This window comes from Biomphalaria glabrata, chromosome 5 (genome assembly GCF_947242115.1).
Source record: "Biomphalaria glabrata chromosome 5, xgBioGlab47.1, whole genome shotgun sequence".
NCBI lineage: Eukaryota > Metazoa > Mollusca > Gastropoda > Planorbidae > Biomphalaria > Biomphalaria glabrata.
In genome coordinates, this window is record NC_074715.1 from 48,210,732 (window position 1) to 48,227,772 (window position 17,041).

Here is a 17,041-nt window from a genome sequence, read left to right on the forward strand (position 1 = left end):
AATCCCATTTTATAAAACAATAATATAGTGGCCTACTTCATAGATAATATACAACGCTTTTCATATAACACACTCGCATTTTTATTTTTTGTTTGTTTGTTTTGTTACAAAAAAATAAATACATTTTATGTTCAACACATTTTTTTTTTATATTTTAAAGTTAGTCAGTGTTTAGATTTGTAGATCGAATAAGATAAAAGAATGTTCTTCTTTTACTTTGTTTGTCCATAAAATTATAGAGAACAGTAGATTTCGTTTGAGATTGCTCCCCATTTCTCACGACTAATTGTCTAATTGCCGATTAATATTTGTATTAATTGTCTGCTTCGTTGATACTACTAAAAATAATAAGCTTCTCTTCAAGTCTGAAGATGAAAGACTGCAGTAGAGTAGCAATTAGCAATTATACATAAAACACTGAACCATACACTTTAAATACAAAAGCAAAATCAAATAAAATACTCAGAAAGACACAAAGATAAAGGCACATTCCTCGTTCCTTATCCTAGGACAAATTTGTACAAGTGCTCCTTCTTCCCTAGTGCTATTAGAGCATGGAATGGATTGCCTGAGCTAGCCAGGAAAACCATTGACTTGGGGAATTTAGGTCATTGGTTAATATGCATGACTGAATGCATCACGCTTAGGACGTAATCATCTTCTTTTTTTTTTTAAGTAACGTCTGTATTATATAAGATAAGATTTCACGTGGCTCCTAGCTGATTTACATATCTTACCGACGCAGACATAATCGTTAAGTGCTGGGGGTCAATTAAGGTTTTCTTTCTGCTGTCTACGTCTGTCCTTGGCAGTAGATTTCCTTTTGGTCTCGAATGCGTATCTTGCGCCGTTTCTAGGAAATCTTCAGCTGTCTCGGTCGGAAGTGGCCCGCTGCATTGTGCTCTCTTCTATATCAGTTAAAGCAAGCTGACGCCTAAACTGGTCTTCAAAGCGTTGTCCCGTGACATCCCAACGTCGACCATCTTGTTTGATATTACAAAGCTAAAACTACAAAAGATGTTGATTGACTATTTTTCCCATAGGTCTACAACTGATACTTTACTTGGAGACGGATGAATACCTGCCGTTGCTGACAAGTGGTAAAGGTGCACAAATCGTTATACATAAGCAGAAAACAATTCCACTACCTGATGATGGAATCTCAGTATCAGTGGGGCAACAAACAATGATCGGTATCCAACAGGTAGAGTTTTTTTGTTTTGTTTTTGTTTTTGTGTTTTAATAATCTGATGTATAAATGCATCTTTGTTAACTCTTTCTCTCCTAAGCGACGACACCAACGTTGATTTGACCTCATTAAATTAAATTAGTGTTTAATTTTATAAACTTTCTTTTGTGTTATATTAAAAAAAACATGCATTCACTTTAAGTCTTTACCAAATAAAACTTTTTCTGATAAATGAAAAAGTTATTGAAGCTTAATAATAACAACAGGGTTAGGGTAATGAGCAAAATGAAGAATTCCGTCGAAACGTGGAAAAACAATTACGAAGAGAAAGAGTTAATATTGTGTTTATAAAAATTATTATAATAATTGTTCATCCCAAACGATTGGTTAGTTGTCCTTTCATTCTTTCTTTAATAATAATTTATCGTGTCTTTGAGTCCGAAGACTAATGAGGAATGCAGTATTTCCCGTGGCTACACAGCATTTGTTTTGTCTTAAATCTCACGATACAATGATTGTATTGTTAAAGCCTCCGCGCGGTGTTGATTCTTGGCAATCTGTCTAGTGTAGATCTGACTGTAGGTAACGCTGAACTCAACTACCTCAATAACACCGGCGAAAGGCCGAAACAATCAAATATGTAGTCGACGCTGATATGTTGTTCTATAAAGATATTTAATACTCAAGAAGGGAATCGTCCGATGTCAGTTATGTCGTACTCAAGTCTATTACTCTACAAGAAGCGTCTTCCTTTTAGCGTCACTTAGCGCGTTCTTATTTTTTTAAAGATCTGTCACGTCACTTGTCGCTAATTAAAACTTTCCCCTTATTCCCGAAACAAATAACAAATTCCTAATCATGTCATAACAGTATCCAGGCAGATAACAAGCAGGATCTCACACTTAGAATGTGGGTGATTGCAGAAAAATTTAACTTTAAATTCACATTTTGTCAGGATGGAGATAGGATTGTGGGAATTAGATTTTAGTTCATAGATTCTGATATACATTCAAAGTGTTGAGTCCTGTCTGTCTAACTGCATTTCGGACCCATGAGAGGATAAGTCGGTGGCCAACTGAGTTTGTGACACTACACAAACTAGCTTTGCAATCCTGTTTTTATTTTTATTTTTGCTTTTCTCATTTTTTTATTTTTTTTTTGTCTTAGACTAGAATCTCTCGTCTTGGAGAACCATACTCAAAGTGTAGAAATGTCGAGGAATTTTTCAAAAAGTATAAAGCAGTCTATACAAGAAAGGTAATAATTTTATATATATAATGGATTTTCTGTTAAATTATGAAAAGGCATTGTCTTCGACTACAAAGATTCATAACAAACAAACCAAGTTGAAACCACATATTTTGTCACATATAATACAGACAAAAGCCAAGTTTTCCCTTTCGTCAGCTGCGCACACCTCCACAATGGCCCTTCTACGAGTCTGAAATGTATGTCCCGCTATCTTCCAGAGCGCTCTCCACTTCTCTTTTAGAGGCCAGCTGCTTGCCTCCATCTTTGAAACGAATTCTCTAGAATACAAAGTTTATTTATAAATAAAGATTATTCCATCCACGTCCAAAGCTCATGCAGGGACGGCAGGAAATGAAAGCGAGCAGGGATTCGATCTCGGGACCATAGCGACGACAAAGCCAGCTACTGACTATCACACTGTCATGCTGTTACTTATAGAAATCCACACAGTTGGTTCAGTCTTGATAAAACTTTACCATGTCAAAATAATCGATTTTTAAGAATAAAGAGTTAGGGTTTCACGCGAACCCAGTTGCGACCCGCATATTTTGCCACATTTAAGACAAACAAAGCCGTCGTCCGCTGGAGTATGAACATTTTCCTTCCCTCTTTTGTGCCTATGAAAAGAACTTTTTTCAAATGTGAGTCCCGCTACCCTCCTGAAAGCTCACCAGCTGTGTCTTTCAGAGACTATCTGATGCCAGTAATTTAAATATATATTCCTTAGATCAGTGTTTCCCAAAGTGTGTTCCGAGGAACCTTAGTGTTCCGCGAGGCCACGAACTAGTGGAATAATTAACTAGTAGGCCACCACGTTAATTAATATCTCTAAGAAATAAGTAAAGTGTTCCGCTACTAAATACTCAGAATGTACGAAGTGTTACGTTAAGGAAACATTTTGGAAAATACTGCCTTAGATTATTACCAATTTATTGTATGGTCCTCTCCACAACCTAGGGCTTTATAAATAAATAAATAAATAAATATATATATTAAAATGCGTGAGTCTTTACTCTTTGACCTAATAATATTTATAGTAGGCCTACCAAAAAAATAAACTAAAGTAAAACTACAGTTCAAATAATCCAAAGGTAAACTAAACTGAATGTTACCTACACTAAAGGTAAACTTAACTAAAGGTAAACTAAACTCATGGTAGACCAAAGACCCGACCATATTTAACAACGGAGTCAACAAAAAAGCTAGCTTTGGCATTCATACTCTCCCGCCTTGACTAGTGCAACGCTGTGCTAGCAGGTATACCCGATGACAAAATCGCTAACCCTAATCGCTAAGCTTGAACGAATCCAAAACAATGCTACACGAATAGTCCTAAGAAAAACTAGACGAGATTCTGCTACTGCTCTCTTGCGCACTCGCCATTGGCTTCCCGTGAAAGCGAGAATCGACTACAAGGTGGCCACACTTTGTCATCAGTGTATCTATAATAAAGAAATGCCCTTGTACCTTAGCGAACTGATCACTCCATATGTCCGTCAGAGAGCCCTGCGCTCAATGGACTCAACCCTATTACTGGTGTATACGTTTGTCCCTCAAAAGCTACGGTCTGCGGGCTTTTTCAGTGCACAGACCAACTCACCATTGATATCAGACAACATGCTACACTAGTTTCTAGAAGAACATTAAGACATATCTGTTTGAAACCTTTTTTTTTTTAGATCAGTTTGTCATTTAGGCTCTCGTGTTTATGTTTGTATTGTTATCACAGCGCCTTGAGCTGTTCCTTGAGCCTTGAACTTATCTTGATAACAGCACTCTATAAATTAAATTATTATTATTTGATTATTATTAAGGTAAATTAAGCCAAAACCAAATGTAAATTAAACTAAAGACTAACTAAACTCTTCATACCATTTTCAACACTGACGAAAAGTTGTTGTTCTTTTTCAGCTCTGTAAAAAGATGTGTTTATTAGAAAGGATCTCCAAGGAATGCAAGTGCGAATATCGACATTATCAACCTATAACTGAGCTATTTAATTTTACTAGCAGCAATGTGTGTAACAGTAGTCAAGGTAAGCATATAGTTTACCTGCCAACTCCGATAACTTGTCGTACCAAAAATAAGTACAAATTATAATCCAATTTCTTTTAGAAAGCTGTCTAAGTTGATACTTTTGAGGTCCAAAACGTATAAATTAGCCAAGCCTAACTTGACTAAGATTTAATCCACTTGCGCCGTTCGGCTCTTTGGACGATAACCTGTTTCCCATAGAAATAAGTGTCCTGTAATGTTTGCAACCTCTTACCAACTGGTGTCCATTGCCCAAAGATCTTCCATCAAAGTTCGGGGAAGTTGCTTCACTTTAAAAGTTTTTCAATAAAACAAAATAAAATGTTTCTTCCTTATTTACTCAACACGCAATATTCCGCATTCCTACCACGCTACGCACTTGACCCACTTAAACAACACGCACTATTCCACATTTAAAACATGCCTCGCACTTAACCAATTTCATTCTTAATTAAGAGAGTATACTCCATAGAGATAGAGATATGTCTATGGTACACTCTAATAAACATCACCTTCACCTACTTTTTAGTCTGTTGAACCGTTGGGGCATCACACTTGATCTGAAGACCGTCTTTCTTAATCAGTCTTTTGCCATCATTAGAATCCCTTTCAATGACAGGCACGTCTTTTCTTAATTTTGTATTCCCATCGTTTTCTCTGTCTGCCTCACTTCTTTTTCCTGATACTGTTCCCTGAAGGAAGGTTTTTGCATAGGTATTAATAAGAATAATAAAAAAAATGCTTTTTTCCCATGTAGATCACTATAGATGCTTGATGAGCTAGACCAGAAAAATAAGACGTGCATCTTTTTAGTGTCTTGCTTACTTGGGTATTAGGCCAACAGGTACTCTCCGCGAAGATCTGTCACACGTAATTTCCACCTATACCAATCGCCACAGAAGGCCTGAACACTAACCTGCAACGTCGCAACATGGAGGCAGTGGAGACCAATAGCTTGTTGCCACTTCACAGATTTGTACAACACGGCAACGGGCCATTGGTCTCCACTGCTCACAGGTTGCCACGTCGCAGGTCAACGTTGAAACCAACTATAACGAATGGACTCGCTTCCACGGCGTCTTCTTAACTAGTGCCCACGGAGTTTAGGTCTTCTAAGAAGCCAAGACGTTGATGGCCTTGCTTTTTGCTCTTCTCTTTTCGGCCTGCATGTTATGGCTGTCTTTGGCCAACTTGTTTCGTCTTTCATAAAGATATATCCCGCGAATGCCATAGAACTAAGACTAAGACTAAGACTAAGACTAAAGACTAAGACTAAGACTAAGACTAGGACTGCTTTATTGATCCTTACGGAAATTTGTTGTGATTACAAGGACTCTTTTCTCATATAAAGACAACACAACAGAAAAATACACATAAATACCACAGACAACATAAAGAGTTTATTCAGCGACTCCACACAGGTATCTTGGTACTCTTCACTTTCACCTATCCCTTAGTTCGTTGAACATATGGGGCATCACACTAGATCGGTCAACCGTCTTTCTCCTTTCCTCTCTGTCCTTTGCCTTGGATATAATTTCATTCACTGACAGGCCTGTCCATTCTTTGATGTTGTCTTCCCATCGCTTTCTCTCTCTTCTTTTTTTGGTACTGAAGGAAGGTCTTTTGCGAGCCCTGAGGACCTTGTGATGTCATCATAGAGTTTGAGTTTACGTCGTTTTCTGACAATCATTAGGTCTTACGACGTTTGGTCTCCATCTTATTCAGGGGACGAGTGACATGGTCCTCGGTCTATGATTCTTCTCTCTCATCCTGTTGACCCACGTCTGGTCTCTTGAATTCTCTAATAAGATTTAATCTTTATTTTTCTCCCTCCTCTAAACAGATGCAGAGTGTGTTGCTAGGATACGTATGTCATTCAGGGCGGACGATGACAACTGTGGATGTTATGACCCATGCGAGTAAGTATCTACTGTTGACATTGTGGTTTGAATGAGAAATGTTTTTTGAGATGGAGGGTCGGCTAGAAGCAAGATTCTTATCCCATTCGCTTGGACTAAATTCGTAAGATGTAATTTATCTGATTCTTGGAAAGAACATCTGTAGTTTAAAAGATACTTAGTTAGATAGTTATAGCAATTTACATAGGCATATGTGTAAGCAGACAGGCTGCCAGCCATAGTAACGAATGCATATTTATTTTGTTTAATTGTTTATATGCATATGTGTACAGTGATAACACTTGGAATAATAAAGATATGCCTATTTTGGAAGACAATTTCGTAACGTTTACTAAGATCATAACGCACCTAAGGCTGTAAAATGGGATAGCGAAATGTAGGTTTCCATTAGAGTTGTGTCAAGTAGGTTTCGACTGTGTCGCCAATGGATAGAAATGATCATGGCCACACTACATATTTTGAAATATTGATTTTTATTATGGTGTAGGCCTACAGGTCTATGCCCTCCTTCAGTTTCGAAGAGATGAAAGCGTGTGCTATAGCCATAATCGGAACGATGTCGCCCGCTCAACTATTTCCCCCCACCCCCTTCCTAATGAACGCCAGGTGCCGCCGATACAGCGTCGCTGGTTCTGTCAGGGTGAAAAACTGTGTTGCAGCTGTCTTTGGGTCACCGGCTCATGATTTTTCCTTAGAGTAGATTGCCAAAGCCCTATGAGTATATCCGCAAGGCAGCAGAGGTATGGATTTACAGTTTTTCTCCCCATTGGTTTTCCCCCCTGCTCGAAAATAACTGAGACCTATATGTATTCACATAGAATATTCCAATACAATTGTAAAAGAAAAATGAGTTCCTTATAGCAAACCCTATAGTGTTTTAACCTTTAGTATCTACTTTTAGCACAATTTTTTTTAAAAAAAGTATCAAATGTTCTAATATTAAGAACATTAAATTGTTGAATTCTCTCTGAGTACCTTTACTGTTTGAGCTCGCAAATCAATGTAGATTAAAGTAGATTTTTAACGTTATAATGGATTTATGTCAGACTGTCCGCAACGAAAAATCACCAATCACAACTTTGTTATTTATGCTTTCACAGGGAAACTGTTTTTGAAACTCAAATATCTTCCAGGTCTTGGCCAAACAAAGACATTGCTGTGAGTTATATATACAAAAATATTTAGTGATCCTGTATGCGACCTAGTTGTGATTCCCAGGCCATGTCTGTCAAAGCTTTGAAATCTAGATAGAACTTAATAATTTGTCATGAGGAGCTTACTAACCTTTTTTAATTAATAGTTGTTTGATGATATCCTATTTAGATCTGAGATATTTCCGGACTATATTTGTAATTATTTGCACTTAGGCCTTCAAAATCCTGAAATTCAAAATCCCAGTCCTCATCGAGATACACCGATATATATATATAGGCCTATATATTATTTAATTTTATGAAATTTATTTTATATTTCCCATCTATAACCGTTGTTAAAAAAGAAGAGTGAATTAAATTGTGACTTTTTTTAACAAATATTTTTAAAAGAAATCAAATAACTCGTGTGAATGTCGTTATGTAGGATGTTCTAATGGCTGGTGTCTGCAGTGAGAAACCCGCAGTCTGTTCAAAAACTTACAATGAGATTCGGTAAGTCTGATTTGGTAACAAAAAAAAAGCTACATCACTGATACTATTTTCCCATTACACGCACACTGGACGAATTTAAGGTGTCATTACAATGGCCTTTGTTAGGAAAAAGGTCATACTGGAGCAATTTGATCTCTTTACAAACATACTACTAAACCGTAGTCATTGGAATGAAAAAAAATATACAAACATACCAGGGTCACTTTCAACTGGAGCGCTTCCTATCCACCTTTTTTTTCTGAAAAAAATGTTTTAAATGTTTCGGATGTTTCGTCAGATTCTGAAGATAATCACATACTAACATTCTAGCCCAGAATGACGGGGGGTGTCAGCATCCAGGGTTCAAACCAGGGACCCTTGAGACAACCGAACGACAGTCCAGAGCGCATACCACACGAATAGGCGGAGAAGAAGAGTATTATATTGTGCTGTAAAAAAAATCTCTAGAATTTATACCTAGAATTCAGGTAAACACTTGGCTCCAGAAAAACACTTTCCTTGTTTACAAAACTTAATTAATAAATTATCTACGATGCACTGCTTTCAAAAAAAACAATAACATAGTTGACCCGAAGAAAAAGTAAATACATATTTTATCTATTTTATTGTAATACTAGTTCTATATACTAAATTAATATTCTTGATATTGTTTCTCCCATTAATATACCTAACTAGTAATTTATTTTAAGCACTATGGAGATTCCAATGTCTGTTATAAGCAAATTATTGTATTTACTCGAAGCTAATTATTTGTAAACAATACATTTATACATATTGTTAAAACTCTGCCATGCGCACCGCCATCTAAGCTAGAAGGTGCGCACTGTGATAAACTAGAGTGAAAAGGATGTAAACATTAGGAAGAGAAGAGAGAACGATTTCGCCCAAGTTGAGAGCCGAAGTGAAAAGACTGTGCCTAAGATAGATGTTGTTTGTGTACCTGTGATGTGTAAATAAAGATATATGTGCCTCGTTGAGTTGCCTCACTTAAGTTATTACAATTGGTCTCAGAAGTGGGATTATAGGCAACTCAACGAGAGGAGGTAGGCTTTGATTACAATCATGACATATTTGAAGCTATTACATCAGCTCTCAATTAAAGAGATAAGACAAGAGCTTCGGGACCGAGGTTTAAAATCCATTGGTAGCAGGGAAACGCTCACGACTCGTCTGCGGCAAGCCTTGGTCGATGAAGAAGAAGATCCGGAGACCTACACATTTGAAATTGAACTTGGGATTGTTGAGTTCATTGGCGAGTACCAGGACTTTGTGGATGCATTTGATGAACAACTGAACATGAGCAGGAACATAATGGTGAACAAAGTTGATGAAAGTGTATTGCAAGTAGAAGGACAAATAGACCAAAGTGATAAAATTGTGTCGCAAGCAAAAGGAGGACTAAACTCGTTAGGGAAGGAGCAGTTGCCTGGTCAGGACTGTGGCTGCACAAACAGTGGTGATGGAGGCGCTGGGGATTGGAGCGCTGTCTGTGACTGTGTTGTGGGCAAGTCTGGCGGGGATGACTTTCAGGGCGAGAAACGTGACAACGATTGCTGCGACGATCTCAATGGGATATACAGAATTGAAAGAAAAGAAACAAATGAAGAAACTAGAGAAGTCTGTATGTGCCTGAAACTTTTGTTCCTGGTATACCTGCGACGAGCCGGACAGATCAAGACAACGTTGGGTCTGCGTCCAGGCTTGCTGCTGTGGGCCTTAAAGACCTCTGTTTATCTGTCAGTACCTTTGATGAGAACTCAAACCATGAAAGCCTCAAGACCGTTTCTGATTCCTTGCCTTTGATGTCGTCGAGGGAAATTACGAATACGGGCCCCAACAATGGCCGAGACAGAAACAACAAATTTGACTTTGGCAGCGGCATAAGGGAGAACTCGATGCTTGGCAACTGCATCCAGGCGATTGACATGAACTGTATATGCGGCGCCCTGCGGGGACAGTGCCCATGCCAAGAAACCCAGCAACAAGATCTGAACTTAACAGAAATTTGTACTTCTGCCCACATCAGTGAGAGTGACTTGAACGGTGGTGAATTTATTCCAGCGAAACCTGATGCAGTGGTGGATGAACATTACAAGGATGCTTCATGGGTATACCTTACAGATGAGGCTGAGAAAGACTATGTGCTTGAAACCATGGCTAGCTGTGGGCCTACAACTGTGTCACGAGACGTCCATGAAAAAGGTCCGCTGACTCAGCTTCTTAGAACAACAACCCTGGAATCTGCAGTGATCGCCACAACCCCCATTTGTGTTACGTGGCTGGCAACCCTGACCTCCACTAACTCTCCCTGTGTCAGCTGGCTGGCATCAGCGACTATCGTCATGAGGTCGAAGCAGCGACCACGATATCGCCCCAAGCGTAGACTTGCCAACTGGAAGAAGAGGAAGCGACGGCCGCGGAAAACAGTGCAGGTGGCTTTGTGGGCAACAGGCACCCTAACATCTGTGGTTCCCACCGATCGACCTCCACCTGAACTGTCAAGGCTCCACTTCACTGTTTCTTTTCAGGACGAAAAGCTCTAAGAAGGGGCCAATGTTATAACTCTGCAATGCGCACCGCCATCTAAGCTAGAAGGTGCGCACTGTGATAAACTAGACTGAAAAGGATGTCAACATTAGGAAGAGAAGAGAGAACGATTTCCGCCCAAGTTGAGAGCCAAAGTGAAAAGACTGTGCCTAAGATAGATGTTGTTTGTGTACCTGTGATGTCGTGTAAATAAGCAGATATGTGCCTCGTTGAGTTGCCTCACTTAAGTTATTACAATATAAAAGGACATTAACGCATAGTTTCGTGACATTTAGCTATCTTAAACTTATTAATTTGTCTTTAGAAATTTTTTCAGAGATAACTTCCTTAAGGTGAACATATTCTATAGAGATCTAAACTACAAGAAGATAACAGAAATAGCCAATTATGAGGTATGGTATTCATAGATCTATTTAGAAATACCACTTTTGCAGGTGTTACAAATAGTGTTTTTATTCCTTTATTATCTGTATGTACAAGTCAAAGTTTTTAAACAAACATCATGAATGTAAAGTAACATAACATAGACATAAATAAATATAGACTGGCCGATAAAAGAGTTTTATGAAACGAAAATGTGTGACTTACAGTGTCGATTTGTAGTTTGTTTAATCTCTAAGACTGAAGATCATGCAACTTTACAGAATTCGGAAATCCGACAACAATAGATATACATGTTTTCAAGTTACAGGAAGTTATTTCCTTTTTCCAGTCTATATTTATGTATGTCTATGGTTGTAATATTCTTGATGGGTAAGGGTGTGACTGACAGGCTAAAGTTTCGAACTTTCCGTAAGAAATGAAGAATGTTACGTCTTGGCCCAAACCTCCTACAGAACAACAGGGGATAGCGGAGGACAGGAGCTCAAAACCCAGGACCCACCATCTTGACGACAGCTCGGAGTACCATACGACCAGGCAACACAGTGGCGTAGATGAGGGAGGGCAATTTGAAAATCCCCCCGGACCCTCACTTGAGGAAGGCCCCAAAATGAGTGTTTTTAAATATAATATTACGCAAAATGCAGGGCCCCAAAGAGGTCAAGCCCCCCACCCCGGGCCCAAATGATTGAAAATTCCTAGCTACGCCCCTGAGGCAACAACTTTATTTGGATGTAAAAGATAAATCGTTAGATTTGAATCAACGAGATCTTTTTTTATTGACATTGAAATATTCTCTTTGTAACTTCTCGTGTGACTAAAGAGTCCAATTTTGAATACACACCCGCGTTCACCGGTCGGGCATCTGTAATTACCAGGCGCCTTTGTACTTCCCCCTTCTTTCAGTTACTGTTGTGCATGGCATCTTCCTTTATGCTCACTCTCCTTGTGGATCTATCCAGTGTATTATATAAGATAAGATGAGATAAGATAAGATTTTGAAGAGCTTCAACAAAGCTATTGAAGCCCAATCATAGCACGGTAGTGAAATAGTAATGCTCAAAATGAAAAATTCCTTCCAAAACGTGGAAAAATAATTACGGAGAGAAAGAATTAAGTCTGTATATAAAGGCATATCATTAGAATATTTAAAAGTCTAGTCTAGTTTTACACATTCGCTTAACCAGGAATTTTTTTTTTAAGGGGAAGGGTGGTGGTAAAAGTTATTAAGAACAAATTAATCGCTCTATAAGTTGTATAAACTTTATGCCATCGTTTAAATGAATGTTGGGATTATACATTCGAATATTTTGTTTTAGGTCCATCAGTTGCTGTCGGATATCGGAGGATCTCTGGGATTGTGGATGGGACTCTCAGTTTTAAGTTTGCTAGAAATACTGCAAGTGACTCTGCATCTTCTACAGTGTTGGCTCGGATGCAGGCAGGGTGTTAGTGTGGACCTCAACATCCAACAATGACATGGCTGTGTCCTTTGGCTTCTATCACTTCTTATCATTGGTATGACCTTTGTAAAATAGAATTCTAAGCCAACATGGTGATTGTCGTTTCAGTTATACTTTATTGGCATTTCGTTTAGACCTATATCTGTCAGAGGTTATCATCCTGATGTAACACACCATTGATAACAATCTTTTTGGGTGGCTTTCTTTCGAGTCATACAACGTAAAGTGGGATGCGTTGACGAGAGGCTAAGTAGGCTTGAACTTGGGCTAAGAAGGGGGCTCGAGGTTCAACACCCTTCTCGAGCAGAGTTGTGTACTGAGCACGGAAAAACCTTCTGCCCCCACTGGTCCACAAATGAGATTGGACCCTAGCGCTCTGAGCATGCTATAAGCATGAAAGTAGCGCTATATAAAAAATATAATTTATTTATAGTATACACCAGTGATGCTCAACCGAATTCGACCTGCGGGCCATTTTAACTTTCGACACGCGTGTCGCGGGCCACATCAATAAAAGGTAAAATAATGAAATCCAAATTCTCCAAAAACTATTTGAAAATATCGGATCTAGTATTAATTAATGGGATATTTAAAGTCATCATTTTTTACGCGTCTAAAAATGGGATCATTTCTCTACTTAAAATGTGAGCGACATTGTAGCTACCTTTACCACCAACTTATTTTCTTGTCTCTTTTTGGTTAATATTCCCATCGACCCTCCAATCTCTAGGCGTAGTTTGACCAATCTTTTATACGCGGCTCAAACCAAAAAGGCCTTCATATTTGTTTTATAATGCCGCTGTATATGTTCTTGTTTTTGAAACAGCCAGACTTTCTTTACAAAACAAATATGCTGGCTAATTATCATGTTCCACAAAAAAAAATCCATTCACTTTTCTCGGTAGATTCCCATTTCATAAACTCATAAACGCACAATCGTTAAAGGTCATGGTACCAATCCTTCAGAGAAAAAGTGGAGGCCCTAACAGTTTTGAAGGGGTGAGGATTTGATTTTCTACTTTTGTGCCGACGTTTCGGCGGGCCGGATGAAACTACGTCGCGGGCCGGTTCTGGCCCGCGGGCCGTACTTTGGGCATCACTGGTATACACAATGACAATGTATCTAATGTGCGAAAGTCTATTTTAATCTAGAAACTTTAAACCTTATGGAAACAGTATTTGCCTAAAAGTCTATACGATTTACAGATTATTTTGAAGCCAATAAAGCGCTAAGAGGAGAAGAGGTGAGTGAGTATGTAAGTGTTTGTGTAAAAATAACGAATGTGCTGATTACACAGGAAAATGAAAACCATCTGAACGCGATATTAAATAAACATATGCACATTTCAAAGGCAACTGATTTAGAGAGGCATTTGTCTAATTTTGGAGATGAAAGCTGTTCATGCTGAAACATAGATCTAAATGGAGTTTAAAGCTTTTAGTCTTGAAACATAGATCTAAATGGAGTTTAAAGTTTTAAGTGTTGAAACATAGATCTAAATGGAGTTTAGAGCTTTTAGTGTTGAAACATAGATCTAAATGGAGTTTAGAGCTTTTAGTGTTGAAACATAGATCTAAATGGAGTTTAGAGCTTTTAGTGTTGAAACATAGATCTAAATGGAGTTTAGAGCTTTTAGTGTTGAAACATAGACCTAATTGGAGTTAAGAGCTTTTAGTGTTGAAACATAGACCTAAACGGAGTTTAGTAAAGTTTTAAGTATTGAAACAAATTATGAATCAACATAAAATGTTTAGCCTTATTTTCTGCTATAACCTTGAGATTATTTTGCTTTACTTACTGTAAGCTTCATGTTATGTTTATTCATATCATATTAATTTTGCTACAATTCAATTGTTGTAAATAAAAAACAAGATTTAAAGTACCATAACAGATATGTAGGTAGTGATTTAAGGCCCCTGCATTTTGACATTCAAGATCTTGAAATGAGATAATGGCTTAATATTTAATTTAAAAACGTTTTTTAAGACACTCATTTGGGGGGTCCATGGGGAAATTTCAAATTTTGACCCCCAGCTAAGCCACTGCACTGCAATGTGTTTTTTTTTTAGTTCATTTAAAGAGAATATTTCAACAAGGATATGGGAGGGCACCTGCTAACGTTTTACATCTGATTTTCTAGTGATAACCTCCCTTATAGCAACAACTCTAGCAATGAAAAATACTTATTGTTTGCTTCTACTGTTCTGTTTTAATTCATCTGCTTTTTTGTGCCTTGTTAGAATACTATTACATGGTTGTACCATCTAAGCCTTGTGTTTGGATATATACCATGCTGTGTTAATTAAGAAATGTCTTAAAGAGATTAGTCCTAATTAGTAATTATCATGCTTTAGCTTGAATTTTCCTATGCTTTGTCAAACATTGAAGGAATGATTCTAAATTTATTTTCTATTGTTCTTGTAAAGGAAATATTTTTTTTAAATTCTGTATGTATTCTCATTCCTAAAGAAAATAACTATTATCACAGACAGTTTATAAGATTTTTTTCTTTTCTTTTCTAGACTAATGATATTAAACAGAAACCTAAACTCTTCGCATTGTTTATTTTGTTTGTTTGCTTTCGACAAGTCAAATGTATTTGATAAGATCAATACTATGAGCAGGATAGCAACATGTATGATGACATGATCAAGATCACATATATACATGATAAGATGACCATAACATGAGTAAAAAATAAAACAATGTTATCAAGAAAATTAGTGTCAGATAATTTAGATATTAAGAAAAATATTTGTCAGATAATTTCATTATTATCTTTAGATCCTGACATTTATACAATACTTTAAGAATAAAAGCATGACTGCTGATAGAAATGACAAAGATTTAGAAAAAATCTCTATAACTAGGACTGACAATACTTGTACCATTTTAGGCTATCTAAAATAAACTAACATGGTAATAAAGCTATAACACTAATTATTTTAAAATAACTATAAAATACAGACAACTTAATTTTAATCACACCACATGCATGAGGGGCAATATATAAACATTTTTAAAAATAACATAGTTTGTTTGACTTTGTTTTTGAATGTTGCTTCAGAAGGTTATTTAAATACACCCTAACCCAAACCTCCCATGGGACAGCAGAAGATGGTGGTTGGCAGATTTCAAACCCAAAGTCATAGAGATGACAGTCTAGAATGCACATCAGTAGACCTCCTTTCTGGTCGAATATGAGCATAATCTGGAAGTTGGTTGTGAAGTACAATCTTCTCTTTGACATGGTGATTACAATCAAAACATGGCTATCAGGGCCTTTCACAGTATTACTTTAATAGCAGAACTTGTTTGGAAAAAAGGTTTATGACAAAACTTGTACACAATTTTGAAGTCAAAACCTGTATGAATACAATTTGAATGACTGAACATATAGGAACACAATGTGTTTGAGAGTAGGCTGTTAGTCTTTATTTGTTTTAACTCATGATACAGGTAGTCATGTGCTTTATGTGTGGCTGTGTCTGCATGGCATTCAATCAGTTGTGAACCTGGGACATATTGTATTGTTAGATAAATCAATATCTAATCCATGCCTAATAATAAATGAATCGATAGGCGTTCACAAAAATTAATATTGTCAATTAATAGATAATATAAGCTAAAATAAAATACATTAACTTAAGAGAGACCAGAGATTCTAGTATAACAAACTTAAGTATAATACATTTATACATGCAGTAAAAAATCAATTAGTACATTACAATTCATTATAAATAACTAAACCCCGAAATTTAAAGATCTTGTATAAATAAAAACAAAAATTTAATGAACAGAATTCGCATTAGGAATTTTTTTTCATTGCTACAATAAGCAGATGTGTTTGTTAATTAAAGGGTTTCATTTTATGAACTGAACTGGTACAACAGTTATACATTTTGATTTGTAGCGTGTAACCATTACTGGTACCATTACAGATTGTTGGTGCAGGAGTGTATATAGAAATACATAACATAAGTTGTGTCAATGTGACCTGACCTTTTGTATTTTTAATGTCTGTCGATAAGGAAGTAAGTGAATTTCTCTCTCTCCTCTATCTATGTCTCTTATTCTTCCCTTTTGCTCCTTGGGTATCACTCTGTGTGTCCTTATCTGTCTTGCGTTGTTCAACTGTTGATGACTCCTTCTTTAGTTTTTTCTTTATCCTGTTTTCTTTTCTCTGCCCTCTTTCTCCATTTCCTCCAAGAGAAGTAACGAATGATTTCCAAGGCAAGATGTATCAGTTCAAACACACTCAGCACTGACATACCAATCCAGAGACCTATAGAACCTCCAATATCAGACAGCAAATTGGTAATCTGTAAATAGAAAACAAAATAATATGTTGTGCTTATTAATAACTATTTTTCTTTTTTTTTAAATTTGACAATAGCTAAATTCCCCCTGGGTAAACATCACATTTAAATAAGTAGACACCTTTGATGCTGGTACTATAGGGTTATTAAACAGAAGTAACATTTTCAGGGTCTTAATTTATTATTACTTTAATTATTAATTAATTTTTTTAAAAATAGAAATATTCCCCTATTGAGGCCATAGTTAAGATGGCTGCCTGGTCATGCGGTACGTGGACTTGACTGTTG

The 17,041-nt window shown here is 37.0% G+C and overlaps 2 protein-coding genes across 4 annotated transcripts in view; one reads left to right on the plus strand and one right to left on the minus strand.

Annotated features, from left to right (window-relative positions):
• LOC106079734 (amiloride-sensitive sodium channel subunit gamma-like) overlaps positions 1-12,749 on the plus strand; it is a 29,167-nt gene extending 16,418 nt beyond the window's left edge. The window contains exons 9-16 of one of the 2 annotated variants that reach the window (XM_056028577.1): positions 1,044-1,204; positions 2,357-2,446; positions 4,352-4,475; positions 6,321-6,396; positions 7,497-7,554; positions 7,975-8,042; positions 10,894-10,981; positions 12,290-12,749. In XM_056028577.1, the coding sequence (XP_055884552.1) occupies positions 1,044-1,204; positions 2,357-2,446; positions 4,352-4,475; positions 6,321-6,396; positions 7,497-7,554; positions 7,975-8,042; positions 10,894-10,981; positions 12,290-12,448 (824 nt within the window). In that variant the 3' untranslated portion in view covers positions 12,449-12,749. The remainder of the gene's footprint in view (positions 1-1,043; positions 1,205-2,356; positions 2,447-4,351; positions 4,476-6,320; positions 6,397-7,496; positions 7,555-7,974; positions 8,043-10,893; positions 10,982-12,289) is intronic. The other variant, XM_056028578.1, reaches the window with a different exon arrangement.
• A 2,233-nt stretch (positions 12,750-14,982) lies between these two features.
• LOC106053390 (acid-sensing ion channel 2-like) overlaps positions 14,983-17,041 on the minus strand; it is a 36,246-nt gene continuing 34,187 nt past the window's right edge. The window contains exon 17 of one of the 2 annotated variants that reach the window (XM_056028574.1): positions 14,983-16,756. In XM_056028574.1, the coding sequence (XP_055884549.1) occupies positions 16,565-16,756 (192 nt within the window). In that variant the 3' untranslated portion in view covers positions 14,983-16,564. The remainder of the gene's footprint in view (positions 16,757-17,041) is intronic. The other variant, XM_056028575.1, reaches the window with a different exon arrangement.